At 34.5% G+C, this 15,523-nt stretch overlaps 2 protein-coding genes across 2 annotated transcripts; both read right to left on the bottom strand.

Moving 5' to 3' along the window:
- Positions 1–138: 138 nt before the first annotated feature.
- Positions 139–1,413, bottom strand: LOC149016588 (salicylic acid-binding protein 2-like). Its single transcript, XM_089156295.1, has 3 exons — positions 899–1,413; positions 693–812; positions 139–597 (listed from the first exon to the last, which is right to left on the bottom strand). Exons 1-3 carry the CDS (start codon positions 1,358–1,360, stop codon positions 241–243), a joined length of 939 nt encoding a protein of 312 aa, XP_089012421.1. The 5' UTR covers positions 1,361–1,413; the 3' UTR covers positions 139–240.
- Positions 1,414–4,073: 2,660 nt separating this feature from the next.
- On the bottom strand, positions 4,074–5,476 carry LOC149016589 (salicylic acid-binding protein 2-like). The gene is made up of 3 exons (XM_089156134.1): positions 4,953–5,476; positions 4,746–4,868; positions 4,074–4,583 (listed from the first exon to the last, which is right to left on the bottom strand). Exons 1-3 carry the CDS (start codon positions 5,451–5,453, stop codon positions 4,212–4,214), a joined length of 996 nt encoding a protein of 331 aa, XP_089012260.1. The 5' UTR covers positions 5,454–5,476; the 3' UTR covers positions 4,074–4,211.
- Between the last annotated feature and the right edge of the window lie 10,047 nt (positions 5,477–15,523).

The following is a 15,523-nucleotide window of genomic DNA, read 5'->3' on the forward strand; positions in this document are numbered from 1 at the left end:
ATGGGAGAATGTTAACAGGAGCATTAAAAAAAAATGAAAAAATAAAAATAAAAATTTCAAGAGCAAGTAAAATATTTGGCAAGTTCTTATGTATCGAATAAGTTATTCCTTCTGCAGAGTATAGTGCAACCAGTAGCTTTTATTCTTTACATATACTAGTAAACATACATAGCACACCCAACACAAAAACAGAAACAGCAGAAGTACATAACACTGAACCGGGCTTATAGACCATCCGGTTCAAACCCACCAGCCACCACGCAAGATTGAATTTGGTTTGGGTTTCATGTCAACTCTACCGGCCAGAGTTGTAGCTGCACTGGAATATTTTCTAGCAAAATATAGGATATCAGCAGACAACTCCAAGGGCTTCGATAGCATGATCTCATGACCAGAACTATTTATTGCCTTCATCTCCTTCACTGGAAAATTGTTGACCATTTCGTATTGATATTCAGTAGGAATTGTTAAATCGTCTCCGCTGACAATGTAGAACCGATCAACTGAACCATAGTAGTCCTCTGTGAGTTGTATTTCAGCCATTTCATTCATAAAGAATGACCCTGGCCTCTTCTGGGTATGCATTAGAGCGATGTCCTTGCAACCATAAACACAATAAACATGTCAAGCCAACATGCCATTAAGGAGAAGATGCACTTACAGAAAGAAAAGAGAAAGAGGGAGATAGAGACCTCAGGAGGGCACATTTGGTAGAGCTTTGCTCCCAGGAAGTCATCACCAAAGAAATACCAAGTGTTGTTCCCACTAGTCATGATACAAGTGTCCAGCCACTCTTGTGGGTACTTAGATCCCTGGAGAGACTGAGACATTAAAATACAAGAAAGAAAAAATAATGCTCATAAGAGAAAGATCAAAGATGGAAGAGAATAGGGTTCACCTGTTCGATGACATAGGTCATGGGATGAGAAGTATCAGGCATGTAGGCAGCAATAAAGACAGCAGCAATCGTCTTGTTGGGGTATTTCTCCATTGCAACAGCTATATTGAACCCACCTGCACTGTGAGCCACAAGGAAAACCTGGTGGTCTATGCATTCCATAAGATCAAGCAATGGTTTTGAGTAATCTGTAAAAGTAACATTTTCTATTGAATCCACAGCCATGGTGACTGAAGGTCCAAGTTGGACTGTAGTCACCTTATAACCTGCAGCTTCTAATATGGGTTTCACCTTATACCAAAACCATTGTCCTTGGCCTGCACCATGGACAAGAACAATATGACCCAACAATCCTGTAGGCTTTGAAGGGCATGGAGGCTTTTGGTTGAAGTTGCATGTTGGTTGCCCATTAGCAGCCAAGAGCTGCAACAACACCACCACCACCACCATAAACAAAGCCATTTCACTCTTGCTGAAACTACCCGTCTCTCTCTCTCTCTCTCTTCTGCACTTACTCTTCCTCTTTTCTTCTCTTGCAGCTCTTACCTGCCCTCGTCCTCTATTTATAGAGCTTCATGAGTTTATTGAAGCATTTAATTGTCATCACAGTGGTCAAGCATGCGAAGGTGCCACGCCAAAAATGAGTGGTCAGAGTCTACCCAAAAAATTAAAAAAAAAAAAAACTCGGTCGTGTTTCATACTTGATTTGTATTTCTATTCGTGCAAAGAATTCCTCATTTTCAAAAATTGATTGTTATTAAATCCATTGAAATTTCTACCCAAAAAAATCCATCGATTAATCAAATACGGATCCAGGTTATAAAGCAGCTCACGGGAAGCTCATGGGCATGGACGAAATATGGAAGTTGCCTTCCCCCACCCCCTTTTTTTCATTTTTAGTTTTTATTATGTTCACACGAAATATAAAAGTTGCATTCGCAAATAAAAAATAAAAGTTAATGATCAATATCTCCGCATAAGAGGTCAGATTTTGTACACCTTGAAGGTCAGGCGCAAAGTCCTATCTTATATCAGCTACTCTTCTAAGGAGTAATCAAAGTGCGCATAAACCAACCAGAGCAAAAAAAGAAGAAAAAAAAAAAGCTAACCCCTTTATCTCATTAGCTTAGTGTTAAAACACTTTTGCCGGGTCTCATTTCAAATTGTTATGCGGTGTCGTGGACAAGATAAGGAGAACCTTTCAAATTTATACTGGGGCCAACATGATTGGGATAAGAAAGCTTCACTGAATTTTATGATGGAAATAAAGCTTGGGCTGTAAGATCTCACTTGCATCATTAAGCCCTCATAGCAAAAGTAGTATGGAGATTATGGTCTACTCAGACACTTTTCTAATTCAGACTTCCTTAAGCTAAGAAGGGTTATATAAGCCTTCTTGGGCATGGCAGAGCATCTTGAGAGGGAGAGAGGACTTAAAATTGAGCCTTATCAGCTGCATTGAAAATGGCTCAAGTACAGAGGTCTGTAAAATTAATTGGATAGCTGAACCACCCCTATTTAATATTTAGTCTACTCGGCCCTTGGATGGTAATGTGGACACAATTAATGATGATGGATCATGCCAAGTTCGCTGCTATTATTGTCAATTCAATGTGTTTAAATTTGATATAATAACTTAATAATATCTTAACTAGATGCCCAAAGAACAAATTACATACACTGAGACTTCAAAGCTGTTTTCATTAAATATGCCTTTGTCAAATTTGATATCAAAGCCCAATAAGGTATTGAGACATGTCAGGCACGAAAAAACTAATCCTTCGCCAAAAGGTGTTATGTTAAAGCAGTTAAAGACCCAACTTCCCTAGGGGAGGTCTTGGGTTCGTACACACTCGGTGGCATTAATATAAAGCTCCCCTGCCAGAAGTAAATCGTGGTGCGCGTAAGCTGGCCCGGATGAACCTCAGTTCCCAAAAAAAAAAATCCTAGGCTTTGCACCAACCCTAATTCAAATCCAATATGTTCTGGCGCTGACCTATAAATTACGGTTTAAAACAAAGGAAAAAGATAAAAGAGGTTAGTAATAGTGTTATTGGTTATTTATACATGGGTATATTGGTCATTACACGTTTTAATTTTTTTTTTAACTGAAGGTGGAACATAGAATTGTATTTCAAGTTTAGGGTTTTGATTTCGAGGCAAATGCAGCTTGTTTCCAAGGAAAATGAAAGAAGTTCATGTAAAAATTCAAAGGTGAAACTGTTGATGGGGAAAAAATAAATAAAGAGTAAGTCTAAGAAAGAGAATTTTTTCTCTATAATAACCAGCTGAGATTCAAAGCAGTTTTCTTAGTCTCATGGTATTTCAGCACTTGTGGATTAGTATATGACCATGCTGCCCTTGTGGCATGTCTATGTCCATCTTTATGGCGTGTCAGTTGTGATGGAGGATACATATGTTGTATTCGTTGAACATAATTGTTGTCGTGGTTGTTACAACCACCTTTCTAAGGGCTTGGGCTCGACCCATTTCTTAGCCTGGATGACCTTGTCTATTGCATGTATGACATTGGGTCAATTTCCATTCCTTGGTTCGAATCGAACCTTGTGTTTCATGCATTTATCTTTTGTATTTCTTTCTTTTCTTTGTTGTGCCTGTAATTTCTTTCAAGTTCATGAGTGAAGCTCTTCAATTTCGTACCAAAAAAAAAGGAAAAAAATGGAACAAGTTCTCCCTTTGTTCATATTTTACGCATTGGTTTGAAATTAGAGCAAATTACATATAGATCCCACAAAGGCCCCATTGTTGTTACTTGTTGAGGTTAAATGATGATATCATCGGTTAACAAATACATTAAATACCCATTTTACCCTTCTTTCTTCTAATATTCTTTTTATTATCATTTTTACCCCTTTCTTAATAGCAGGGAGCATTTGTGATTGATTTTTTTTTCAAGAATAATAAATGTAATTGATTCGAAATATAGAAGATCCATATGTAATTTACCTTTGAAATAATATTCTTTTTTTCACAAATATATACCCTCTTAGGTTTTATTATTTTTCAAATACTTTACTAAATTTTTGTATCAAAGTGTATGATTGCAACAGCAGGAACATGGCTATTAATCAGATTGCAGCCAAGTTTTATCCGTAAGACATGGGATTTGGAAATAAAACTTGACTTGACGACCAAAATCACCTTTAAGGGAGAGAGATTTGTAAAATTGCTGATAGCAATATTTATTCATCCTTATGCAGTTGACAGTAAACCCTAACGAGAAAGAAAACCATAGTTACCCTCTAGAACAAAAAACTAACACCCATTAGACTAGGTTGTTCCACAAATCATCTCAAGCGAGCCAGAGACCACGTTTGATTGAATTTAGTTTTGCTTTCGTCTCTATCCAAGTTGGATCTCCAGCAGCATTAGCATTCTCAAGAGAATATGAATATTGTCTAGCAATGTCTACGATATGAGCAGTTAACTCTAATGGCCTCGATAGCATCACTTCATGACCAGATCTTTCAACATACTTCGTCTCTTTCACCGGAAAATTGTCTATCATTTCAAGTTGGTACTCAGTAAAAACTGCTAAATCGTCTTCAGCCACTATGTAGAATCGATCAACTGAACCATAACTTTCATTTGTAAGTTGTACTCCAGCTAATTCATTGTTAAAAAACGATCCTGCCCTCTTCTGTGTGTACATTAGAGTGAGAACCTTGCAAGAAAGAAAAATTGATAGTTGTGATTACAATGGCATTCAAATATTCTGTTCAGACAAGATCTCATCTTCCTACCATAATCTAAGTAAACCTGGCATGTAAAATCTTTATACACAAAACAATTTAATGTGGGTGAGGAGGAGAAGGGGCTGAGATACCTCAGCAGAGCACATTTGGTAGAGTCTGGTGCTCAAAAATATGTCACCAAAAAAATACCAAGTCTCATTCGTCCCACTGGTAGTGATACAAGTGTCTTCCCAGGTCTGTGGATATTTGGCTCCCTATTGCAAAAGAAGAGAGAATAGAGTCATTATGATTGATCAAGAAGACGAAGTGGTGAAGGATTAGGGTTTAGGGATACCAACCATATCGAGGATATAAGCGATGCTGTTTGAAGTATCAGGCATGTAAGCAGCGATAAAGACACCTGCATTTACTTTCTGGGTATACCTCTCCATTGCAACAGCTATGCTTAGACCTCCAGCACTGTGACCCACAAGTACAACCTTGTGATCTATGCATTCCATCACATCAAACAATGGTTGAGAGTTACTCTCAAATGTAACGTTTTCTATTGAATCCCTATCCCTGGTGATTGAAGGTCCAAGTTGAACTGCTGTTACGTAATACCCTGCAGCTTCCAATATGGGTTTAACCATGTACCAGTACCATTGTCCTTGGCCAGCACCATGAACAAGAACGATATGACCCAGAGAGTCTGTGGGCATCTGAGGGCATGGAACCGTTTGGTTGAAGTCGCATTGTGGTGGATCACTTCCATTGGCAAGCAAGGCCTGCAACAACAGAACCACCACCACAACCATGACGGCGGACAAACCCATTTCACTCTTCATAGAACTAGCCATTTTCAGACTTGAAATGATCGAAAGCTCTCTTTGCCTTTCTCTGTATAACTTCTAGTCCACTACTATTTATAGGGTTGGAACTTGGAACTCGATTTATTTTGCTTTGTGATCTAGTGGGAAAAAATCATGGATTTACGTGCTAATAAATTTGAGCAGTTGATTGTATTAATTAAAATTGAATGGATATATAGCCCTTGGAGTCTGATCCTTATTGTCTCCGGTTTGAGCAGGAATCTCAATTTAATGGCTAACGACAAGCAATAATTAATGAGAACACATGATCGTTTCAAATTTATTAGAACCCTAAATCTCGATAAACCCTCTTGATAAAAAACCTTTCAAGAATCAACGCATGCATGTTAACTTCAATCAAGAACCCACTGCACAGTGGGGAGTGAAATTTTTCTTTATAATAAATGGAAAAAAAGATAATAATGTATATTTCTGATATGAAAAACGTGAGATTAAGAAAATAGAATATACAATATGAATAAAAAGAAAAGACAATCTCATTACAGAGAATAAATATTGAAATTGAAACTTATAGTTATAGTTGGTATGGAAAGATAGATTGTTACACATAATAGAAAATGTCAAAAACAAAAACATGGATAATAGGATTGCGAGCTGGAGGAGTCGAGTTCTTCAGTTGATATCACAAAACTTTATGATCTCAATTGGGTAATGCTTTCATCAATTTAAATCCATTCCACTTGGGGTTGATGTATAGATGATAGTCTCAAGATGGCCATGCATTACAAAAAAAAATGAAGGTGCGCTTATGGTCTCCAACATGGGTTTAACTATGTATATATCAGCACTTAACCCTCCTCCCCCACTCTTAATTATTCAAGATTTCTCTACTCCCTTCCCCTTATTTTTGAAATTTCCTTTTTAACTCTTTTTCTCTATGTGAAATATCAATATTTGGCTCATCGATTAAAAAAAAATTTAATAGTAAAATAAATAAAAAAAAAATCAATATGTTTGACATGAAATATTAATACTTAATTCACTTCCTAATGCTAAAAAATTGTAAGTCGATGCAATCAGGTTTCCTATTTACTACTTAAATGCTACTTAAAAACGGTAATAAAAAGAAGAGTTTTTTACATGAGCCCCCTCCATTTCAATTGAAAACTCAGCCACACTCCCTTCAAAATTGAAATTTTATAAAGCCCCCTCCATATTTAACGTCAAGTTTTCTTTTGTTTCAAATTTGCTTTTACAATTTTACCATCATTTTATAAATTTATTTGAAATCCTAAATAATATTTGTAAGAATCTTTTTACATGAGCCCCCTTCATTTTCATTGGAACATGGTGCACCCCCTCCAAAATCAAAACCTTACAAGGCACCTTCATAAACTTATTAAAATCAAATTAATTTGTTTATATAACCACATTGGTCATAGAGTGATCAAATGACCATGCAAGAGTTTTTTTTTATTTAAGGAAAATTTCAGTCATATAATTTGTGATAATATGGTGACATCAAAATATTGTTTAGGATTCAAAATGAATATTAAAAATATTATTTATGATTTTATATAAATTTGTTAAGTGTAGGTGAAAAAGTAAAATGGCTTTGTAAGATTTTGATTTTGGGAAAGTGTTAAGTGCTTCCAATTGAAATGGAGAGAGCTATTATAAAACATTTTTAGGATTTTAAATAAATTTATTCAAATGAGAGTAAAATTGTCAAATTAAGTTAAAACTCACTAAAACCTAACGGTGTAAAATGTGAAGGGGGGCTTTGTAAGATTTCACTTTTGAAGGGGGTGCACTGAGTTTCCAATGGAAACGAAGGGGACTCATATAAGAAATTCTAAAAAGAATATTGGAAGAAAAAAAAAGGGTAAAATGAAAATTTAATAGGAATCTCAATTTAATGGCTAACGACAAGCAAAATTAATGAGAGAACACGATTACGTCTTGATAGAAAACCTTCCAAGAATCAACAAATTTTTTTTTTTAAAACTTGTGCGCACCTCGATTACAACCTCAGGTGAGTTTTTTTTATATTAATGACGCCGAATGAGTGCAAACTCAAGATCTCCCCTAGGGAAGTTGGGCGTTTAACCGCTTTAACACATGTTAAGTTGTTAACTTTAATTAAGAACCCATTAATTGCACAGTGGGGAGTGAAATTTTTATTTATAATAAATTAAAAAGATAATAGTTATGTTTCTTAAATGAAAAACAAAAATAGAATATACAAAATGAATGAGAAGAAAAGACAATTTCATAACAGAGATGAATATTGAAATTGAAACTTATAGATGGTATGAAAAGATACACATAAAAGAAAATGTCAACAACAAAAAATAAAAAATGGATAACCACGATTGTGCAGTTGATATCACAAAACTCTGTGATCTCAATTGGGGATCATTTTTCATTAATTTAAAATCCATTCTAGTGTTAATATATAGATGATAGTCTCAAGATGGCTATGCATTATAAAAAATAAATAAAATGAAGGTAGGCCTACAATCTGGAATAAGGTTTAAAGTATCGGTATCGAGTATTGTATCGGTCAAGTGATTTTAAGAGACGTATCGTCTTGTATTGACTATTGTATCGCTCTGGCTAATGTATTTTAGTGTAATTCAATGGAGAGACATATCGAGATGTATCGTATCGGTTTGATCAAATATGGATACGTATCGGCTAGTATCATATGGTATCATGAGATACTTCCTTAGATTTTTTTAAAAATGTTTTCTCTAATCATTTTTCATGTGTGGAATATCAACACTTTTCCCCCTCCATTACTCCCAATTTTTTCTATTCCCTTTTTTTTATTTTTTAACTTTTTTTAGACCCTTTTTCTATGTGTGAAATATCAATGTTTGACCATATGATTAAAAAAAAAATCATAGTAAAATAAAAAAAAAAATCAATATGATTGATGTAAAATATTAATACCTAATTCAGTCCCTGATGTTAAATCCCAACTCTCTATAACTTCTAGATACATCCCCCTCCTTTTTTTCTTTTCTTTCTAGTAGTGAAACGGTCGTGAAGTTTAATTTTATTACATCTATTTATAATAAAATAGATAAAACCCTAAACCTTGAAACGAACAACCTTTATAAAATGATATATCGTTTTGATATATAATACTATATCTATTTATAATAAAATAATACATAATAGAACGTGTTCAATAGGAACATATCATCTCTATATAAAAGAACATATGGTCCATGCGTGTTCTCAATTCCTGAACAATATTAGATGAAATGTGCACGGAGACCAACAAATTTACGTGGCCATATTTGGGCAACAAAAACCTATTTATGGAAGTCAAATCTTGGAAAAATCAACTTCCAATGATTTTTTTTTTTTTTTTTTGCCTTTTCTTTTTTGGGTAAACAACTTTCGAGGACTCACCACATGTTAACTTCGATCAAGAACTCATCACTAAATCAAATTGTGATCTTCTGATGCTACTTCGTCAAAGATTTAAGAGACAGATCTACTTCAGAGCATTTATGGTCTACTTTTTTTAATGCTCGACCATATATATAGATAGGGTCTGAGCATTAAAAAAGTAGACCATAAATGCTCACACGTGGATTATCCGATCTAGTGATGAGTTCGTGGTTGAAAACTTGAAATTAACATGTGTCCTTCAAAGTTGGTGTATTATTATGATTTGACTTCTGAGCATTCCAACTCCATCGCACCATGGCGAATGCATCTGTTCCTTACAATAAACTAAATTATAGTATATTCGTGTGACATGGAAATACTACAAGGAAGACAATATAAACTACAAAATGAAAAGGAAAAATAATATTACGATAGAGGACCAATATTCAAATTGAAATTTGTATACAATTGAAGATAGATTGTTGCACCTGAGAGAAGGTGTCAAGTACAGAAACATGAATCACCAAATTTGCGAACTGTGGTGGTTGAAATCTTCAATTGATATTGCAATACTTTATGATGTCAGTTGGGATCTCACCTCATTTTCATTAATTTATACCTTGGTCTCAAAGGGGAGAGATTGGATGAACTGTTGCATGAGTTTTAAAGGAATTGAAGGAAGATAAAACTAAAGTATTAGAAACAAAAAGTTGGCGTGTTAGTATAGCTATGATGAGCACATTTATGTGTGATATTCTTAGAGTATAAAGCATGCATTTTACACACTTAGAATGTAGCTACCTATGGACTTATGTTGTTTTTTCAGATTTTTAGAATTTTTTAGGACTTAAGTAAATATTTGGAGTTTTGGATATGAAATATGCAATTTTATATGTAAAAAAATCTAATTCAAATTTTCAATGGCGAAAAATTGGTCCGATTTAGATCATAATGGGTTAGAAATGCGATTATGGATCAACTTCAAGAATATCTTAGAAATAAAGAAGCCAATTTTTATCGACTGAGATTAGTCAAGACTTTATTTCATTTTATTTTATTGTTCTTAAAAAATATATATTAGTATAGGTATAAGAGCCACGAGTAATCAAAGATTAAGATCTTCCAAAAAAAATTCAATTTTCCATAAATTTTTTAGAATATTTTATTCTATTAAATTTTTGTTCATTAATTATTTTCTCTTTAGTTATTCTCCCCCCCCCCCCCCCCCCACTTACTATATCTTTCACCATACTAATTTAATTTAATTTAATTTATTATTTTTCCTTCCTAAAAACCCACGTTTTTCTTCTCCACTCATTCTCTCTCTGTCTTTCTCTCTCCAACTTCCCTTTCCTATTCACTCTCCACTTTCAATTTTTATTTTTCTTATTATTTTCTTCTCTCAAAGTTTCTCTTAAACTTCCCATTTTTTTCACTCTCTCCCCACTACTCTCTCTCTAACTCACTTTTTTTTTGTTATTTAGTTTTTTATTTTTCTTTCCTTATATATCTTTTTCTCTATTCCATACTCAAACGAATTCTTTTTCTTAATTCTTTTTCCTCTATACTTTCTACCCCACTCCAATTTTTTTCTTTATATAATTAATTTATTTTCTATTATTTGACTTAATTTTACAAAATTATTATTTTCTCTTTCCTTATTTGTAATTCCTTCTCTAACCCCTATAATACTCATTTTCTCACACTTAGGTTACATTTTCTCTTCTTTTAAGATTTAATGTTTAGGTTCAATTTCTATTATGCAATGCATTAGTTATACAAGTTGTTTAGTTTCCTTTATGCAAGTATATTTTCTTTATTTCAATCAATGTAATTTCAAGTCCAAGTTTTCATTTTCAATTTCCAAGAGGATTCGTATTTCTCTAGTCTAGCAATTGTAGATTTAGATAATTCTAGACCCGGTTGGTAGGGTTGGTTGAATTTCAAATCAATTAAGTTTCATTTTTGTTATTCAAAATTCAAAGATGCACTTAAGTTGCTTATGTCAGTAATCTTCTCTCCCCCTTCCATTCCTACTTTTGTCTACTCCTATATATTCTTAACTTAGAATTTATTTTTCACTATTTATTTATTGTTTCTCTTTCCCCTAGGTCCTTTTAAAAGATGCCTACAGCCATGCTTCTCTTTGATTAAGGTTTTCTTTTTGTTTATTGCTATGTTTTTTCTGTTATTGTGATCTAATTTTATTCTTGTCTTTATTTATTTATGTATTTTCTTTTATTAGATGATGAATGATTAGGTTATGTTTATTTTGTTCTTTTTACTTCCAATTCAATGGTGTTAAATGCATGTGTTAGGACTGCTTATTTAGATCCGTTAATGTAGTTTAATTAATTAGTTAAAATTTTGAATCTTCTCACTCTCGTGTTAGCATTAAGAGGGTTAAATTAAAGTGATATATCTCTCTAAGATCGACCAGTTAGCTATAAGATAATGTGCACTTGCAGTTACTTTTATTTTATGGACAAGTTTTTGGCGTTGTTGCCAGGGATCAAATCACCGTGTGACAGGCAAGAATATCGATCACTATACTACAACTCCTAACCAAGACAGGCAACTCACCCCTCAACCATATATCTAGGCGGGGTCTGCTTTTGAGCATTAAAAAAGTAGACCATAAAGGCTCACACGTGGATCCCTCTCTTAAATGTTTGATGAAAAAATGTGAGAAGAGCACAATCCGATCTAGTGATGAGTTCTTGATTGAAATTAACATGCGGTGAATCCTCAAAAGTTGGTGTATCAAGATTTGACTTTTGAGCATTCCAACTCCATCGCACTATGGCGAATGCAATTGTTCCCTATAATAAACTAAAGAAATTATAGTATATTTGTATGACATGAAAAGACTATACCGAAGACAATATACACTACAAATAAAAAGGAAAAATAATATTATGATAGGGTACCAATATTTAAATTGGAATTTGTACACAACTGAAGACACTTAGTATGGAAAGACAGATTGTTACACATGATAGAAGGTGTTAAGTACATAAACATGAATAGCCAAAATTGTGAACTGTGGTGGTTGAAATCTTCAATTGATATTGCAAAATGTATGATGTCAAATGGAATCTCACCTAATTTTCATTAATTTATACCATTTCACTTGACGTAGATACATTGATGATGGTCTCATAGGGGAGACACTGAAGTACTAATGCATTGGAAACAAAAGGCTGACGAGTTAGTGTGGCTGCTTATATACTCTCAAAGGCAGCTCTTAATGGTTACACAGGGATTTTAGCTAAAAAGTTTCCTAACATTACCATTAACTCTCTGGGTCCTAGTTTGTCAAAATTGACCTATACTGCCACACTGGAATGTTAAGTGTTGAAGAGGGTGTACAAAGTGCTCCCCAACGCTTCCTAACCACAAAAACCAGTGGGGTCCACGGTGAAAAACACTTTTTTGAAAAGAAAACAAAAAAAATTTCACCATGGGACCCATTGATTTTTGTGGTCAGGAAGTCATGGGGGAGCACACTCGACGGGGAGATGATCCGGATTCATAAGGAAGTGTTCTAAGGTCATATCTTAGAAGAAGGAAAATTCTTCACCGATGTCTATGGGTGATTTGATCCTTTGATTATGTATTCTATTTAAGTAGTTTTCAGTTAAGGGGTCTTTTAACATTTTAACAATGTCAAAGTTATAATCAACATTTTATTTCACTTAACAGGGGAAGTTGATGGTAGAGAAGTTATTGTAACCTTTTCTAAGTAAGAGGGTGTGTAAATGTCATTAATAGGGGATTTAATTGTCATTCAACTAATTAGGAGAGATGGTAAATAGCATTTCTCTTCTTTTTTTTTCTTTTTTTTATCGTCAAGATATTTTTTTTTCAAGGCTCATCTATGCCAACCTACACTATTGAGATATAGATATAGTATGACACGTGTTGTATCTATAGACATTTGTAACTACTATAAATATTGTAATAGCTATAGTTGGGAATACATAGAAAACATAATATTCTTCTTTTCTAATTCTTAGATGGTATCAGCCATGTGAGTGTTGATTTCTCCCACGTGTGCACTTTCCCAATTCTTTCCTAACTCTTGAGCAGTTCTAATTTCTTGCTTCCGTTTTCTGTGCTTTTCTATGTTCTTGAGCAGTTTCCCTACCCAAGCTTGCTCAATGTTGCAAATTTTGTTACTCTTTGATTGAATTCTAAAAACTATCTGTTATGGGAAACTCAAATGTCTTATTTACTTGAAGGGCAAGATCTTCAAGGGTTTATTAATGGCAAAATTTATGCTCCTAAACGATTGCTGTTAAACATTGTTGGTGAAGAAATGGTGAATCCGTCATATCAGGCTTGGATTCACACTAACAAGTTCATAAAGGCTGGATTACTGGAACCCTTTCGGAGGGTGTTCTTGGATTAGCGGTTGAAGCGACTTCTTCTTTTAAACTCTTAGCAGATATGTTTTCTCAAGCTTCTGAAACACGAGAATTTAAACTCTTATCTCGTTTGCATTTCTTGTGCAATAAGGATTCTACTTCTCTTGCAGAGTTTTTGGTTCAGTTTAAGTAGATTTGTGATCAATTGTCTTTGACGGGAAACCGGTGGCTGATCAAAGAAAGGTTTTCCTCTTGTGGAACAATCTTGGATCTTCGTATGATGTTTTTGCCACCAAAATGCTTAAACCTCATGTTCCCACCTTTTCTAAGCTTGTTCCATTGCTTCATAGTCACGACCTTCAAAATCGAGGAATTCTTGGTGAACCTACTAATTCTGCGATTGCATTTGCTGCTCAAAGCAGGTTTTTCAAAACAATAATGGAGGTCGTTATTATGGATTTCGTGGTGGTGGTCAAAATGGGGGGTTTCTCTTCTCAGAATAGAGGTTTTGCTCAAATTACTAAGTCGGGTATATCTATTAAGGAAAATCAGGGGGAATCTCGTTTTGTTCTTCGCTGCCAAGTTTGTCAAAAGATTGGTCACGATGCTTTGCACTGTTGGAGTCGATTTGATCCTATCATTTCAGCCATCTGATGTTCCTAAGGCTCTTGCAACAGTTCATCTAAAAGAATCTCAGGATAATCGTAGGTTTCCTGACTCAGGCACTACCAATCATATTGCTTCTGATTCAGGTAATCTTTCTTCTATAACTGCTATCAGAGGACCTTCTACGCTCATGGTTGGTAATGGTGCTTCACTGCCCATCATCACTCATAAAGGTTCTGGTGAAATTGTAGTTGGAAAATATGTCTTGCCGTTAAATGATGTTCTTGTTGTTCTAGATATTAAGATGAATTTGCTGTCTATATTTGAGCTCACTTCTAATTTGGGTTGTTCAGTTGAATTCACTAACTCTGGAGTTTTTGTTAAGGACCTTCACACTCAGAAGGTGTTGGCATCGGGGAATAAAAATGGTGGACTCTACGTGTTTAACAGTGATGATCATGGTTTTCCTGGTTCTACTTCTAAATCTTTTTTCTCCTCTTGTTTTTGTGTTGCAACAGAGGATGTATGACATCAACGGTTAGATCATCCCTACCTCGTGTTATCAATTTTTTGAAGAATCAAGATTTGATTAAAGTTACTTGTAAATCAAAGAATACTTGTAGTAGTTGTCAGATGAGCAAGGCTACTCAACTTCCTTTTATTAGTTCTTTCACCCGAGCTTTGACACCTCTTGAGAGGATTTCTTGTGATTTGTGGGGAAAATCGTATGTTCTTAGTGTTCAAAAATTTAAGATATTATGCATTGTTTGTCGATGATTACTCCCGTGATACCTAGTTATATCATCTTCACCATAAATCTGAGTTTTACAATTGTTTTCTTCGGTTTCAAGCTACTCAAGCATACACTTCACTATGTTTAAAGGGACTCTTAACTATGGTCTTCATATTCATCAAAGGAGCTCTTTACAGTTATATGGTTTTTCGGACCCCAACTGGGCCAGTTGTCCTATTACTCGTCGGTCAACAATGGGATTTTGTATTTTCTTGGGTAACAATTGTGTATCTTGGAGTGCCAAGAAACAACCAACTGTGTCTCGTTCCAGTACTAAAGCCGAATATTGTGCCATGGCTACTACTACAGCTGAGCTTACGTGGCCAAGTTTCTTACTACGGGACATCGGGATTTCTCAATTATCACCTGCCATTCTTTATTTTGATAATATGAGCAGTGCTTTACATATGACCATTAATCCCATTTTTCATGCTTGTACTAAACATATTGAGTTGGACTATCATTTTGTTCGGGAGAAGGTGGCACTTGGACATTTAATAACTCATTTTGTCTCTTCAAATCATAAGTTGGCGGATATCCTTCACAAAACCTCTTCCTCGCCGTGAGTTTCAAACTTTATGTTGTAAACTCGGTCTCGTACCTCGGCCTAGTTTTAGGGGGGATGTTGAGATATAGATAATAGTATGACACCTGTTGTGTCTATAGACATTTGTAACTACTATAAATATTGTAATAGCTGTAGATTCTTAGATACACCTCAATGTATGTTTTCATTTTCATGCATTGAGTGAGTGGGACTATATTTATATATACAATACCTAATCACTCTTCTAAGTAGTTTTCTGTCAAGAAGCAGACTACATTGATCAATGTATACTTTCTTCTAACAAAAAGAAAATAATACTTTCATTTATTTATCTGTCCTTACTTCAAATTGGATGAAACAAAGGTGCTTTTTT

This window comes from Hakea prostrata, chromosome 5 (assembly GCF_041222555.1).
Source record: "Hakea prostrata isolate BN-2017 chromosome 5, UWA_Hpros_2, whole genome shotgun sequence".
Taxonomy (NCBI): domain Eukaryota; kingdom Viridiplantae; phylum Streptophyta; class Magnoliopsida; order Proteales; family Proteaceae; genus Hakea; species Hakea prostrata.

Excerpts from the sequence above, each read along its gene's own strand:
- LOC149016589 (XM_089156134.1), bottom strand. The coding sequence starts at position 5,453 with ATGGCTAGTTCTATGAAGAGTGAAATGGGTTTGTCCGCCGTCATGGTT. Across the intron at positions 4,869-4,952 it reads TCGCTTATATCCTCGATATG|GGAGCCAAATATCCACAGAC; the intron begins GTTGGTATCCCT and ends CTTTTGCAATAG. Across the intron at positions 4,584-4,745 it reads ACCAAATGTGCTCTGCTGAG|GTTCTCACTCTAATGTACAC; the intron begins GTATCTCAGCCC and ends CTTTCTTGCAAG.
- LOC149016588 (XM_089156295.1), bottom strand. The coding sequence starts at position 1,360 with ATGGCTTTGTTTATGGTGGTGGTGGTGGTGTTGTTGCAGCTCTTGGCT. Across the intron at positions 813-898 it reads TGACCTATGTCATCGAACAG|GGATCTAAGTACCCACAAGA; the intron begins GTGAACCCTATT and ends CAGTCTCTCCAG. Across the intron at positions 598-692 it reads ACCAAATGTGCCCTCCTGAG|GACATCGCTCTAATGCATAC; the intron begins GTCTCTATCTCC and ends TATGGTTGCAAG.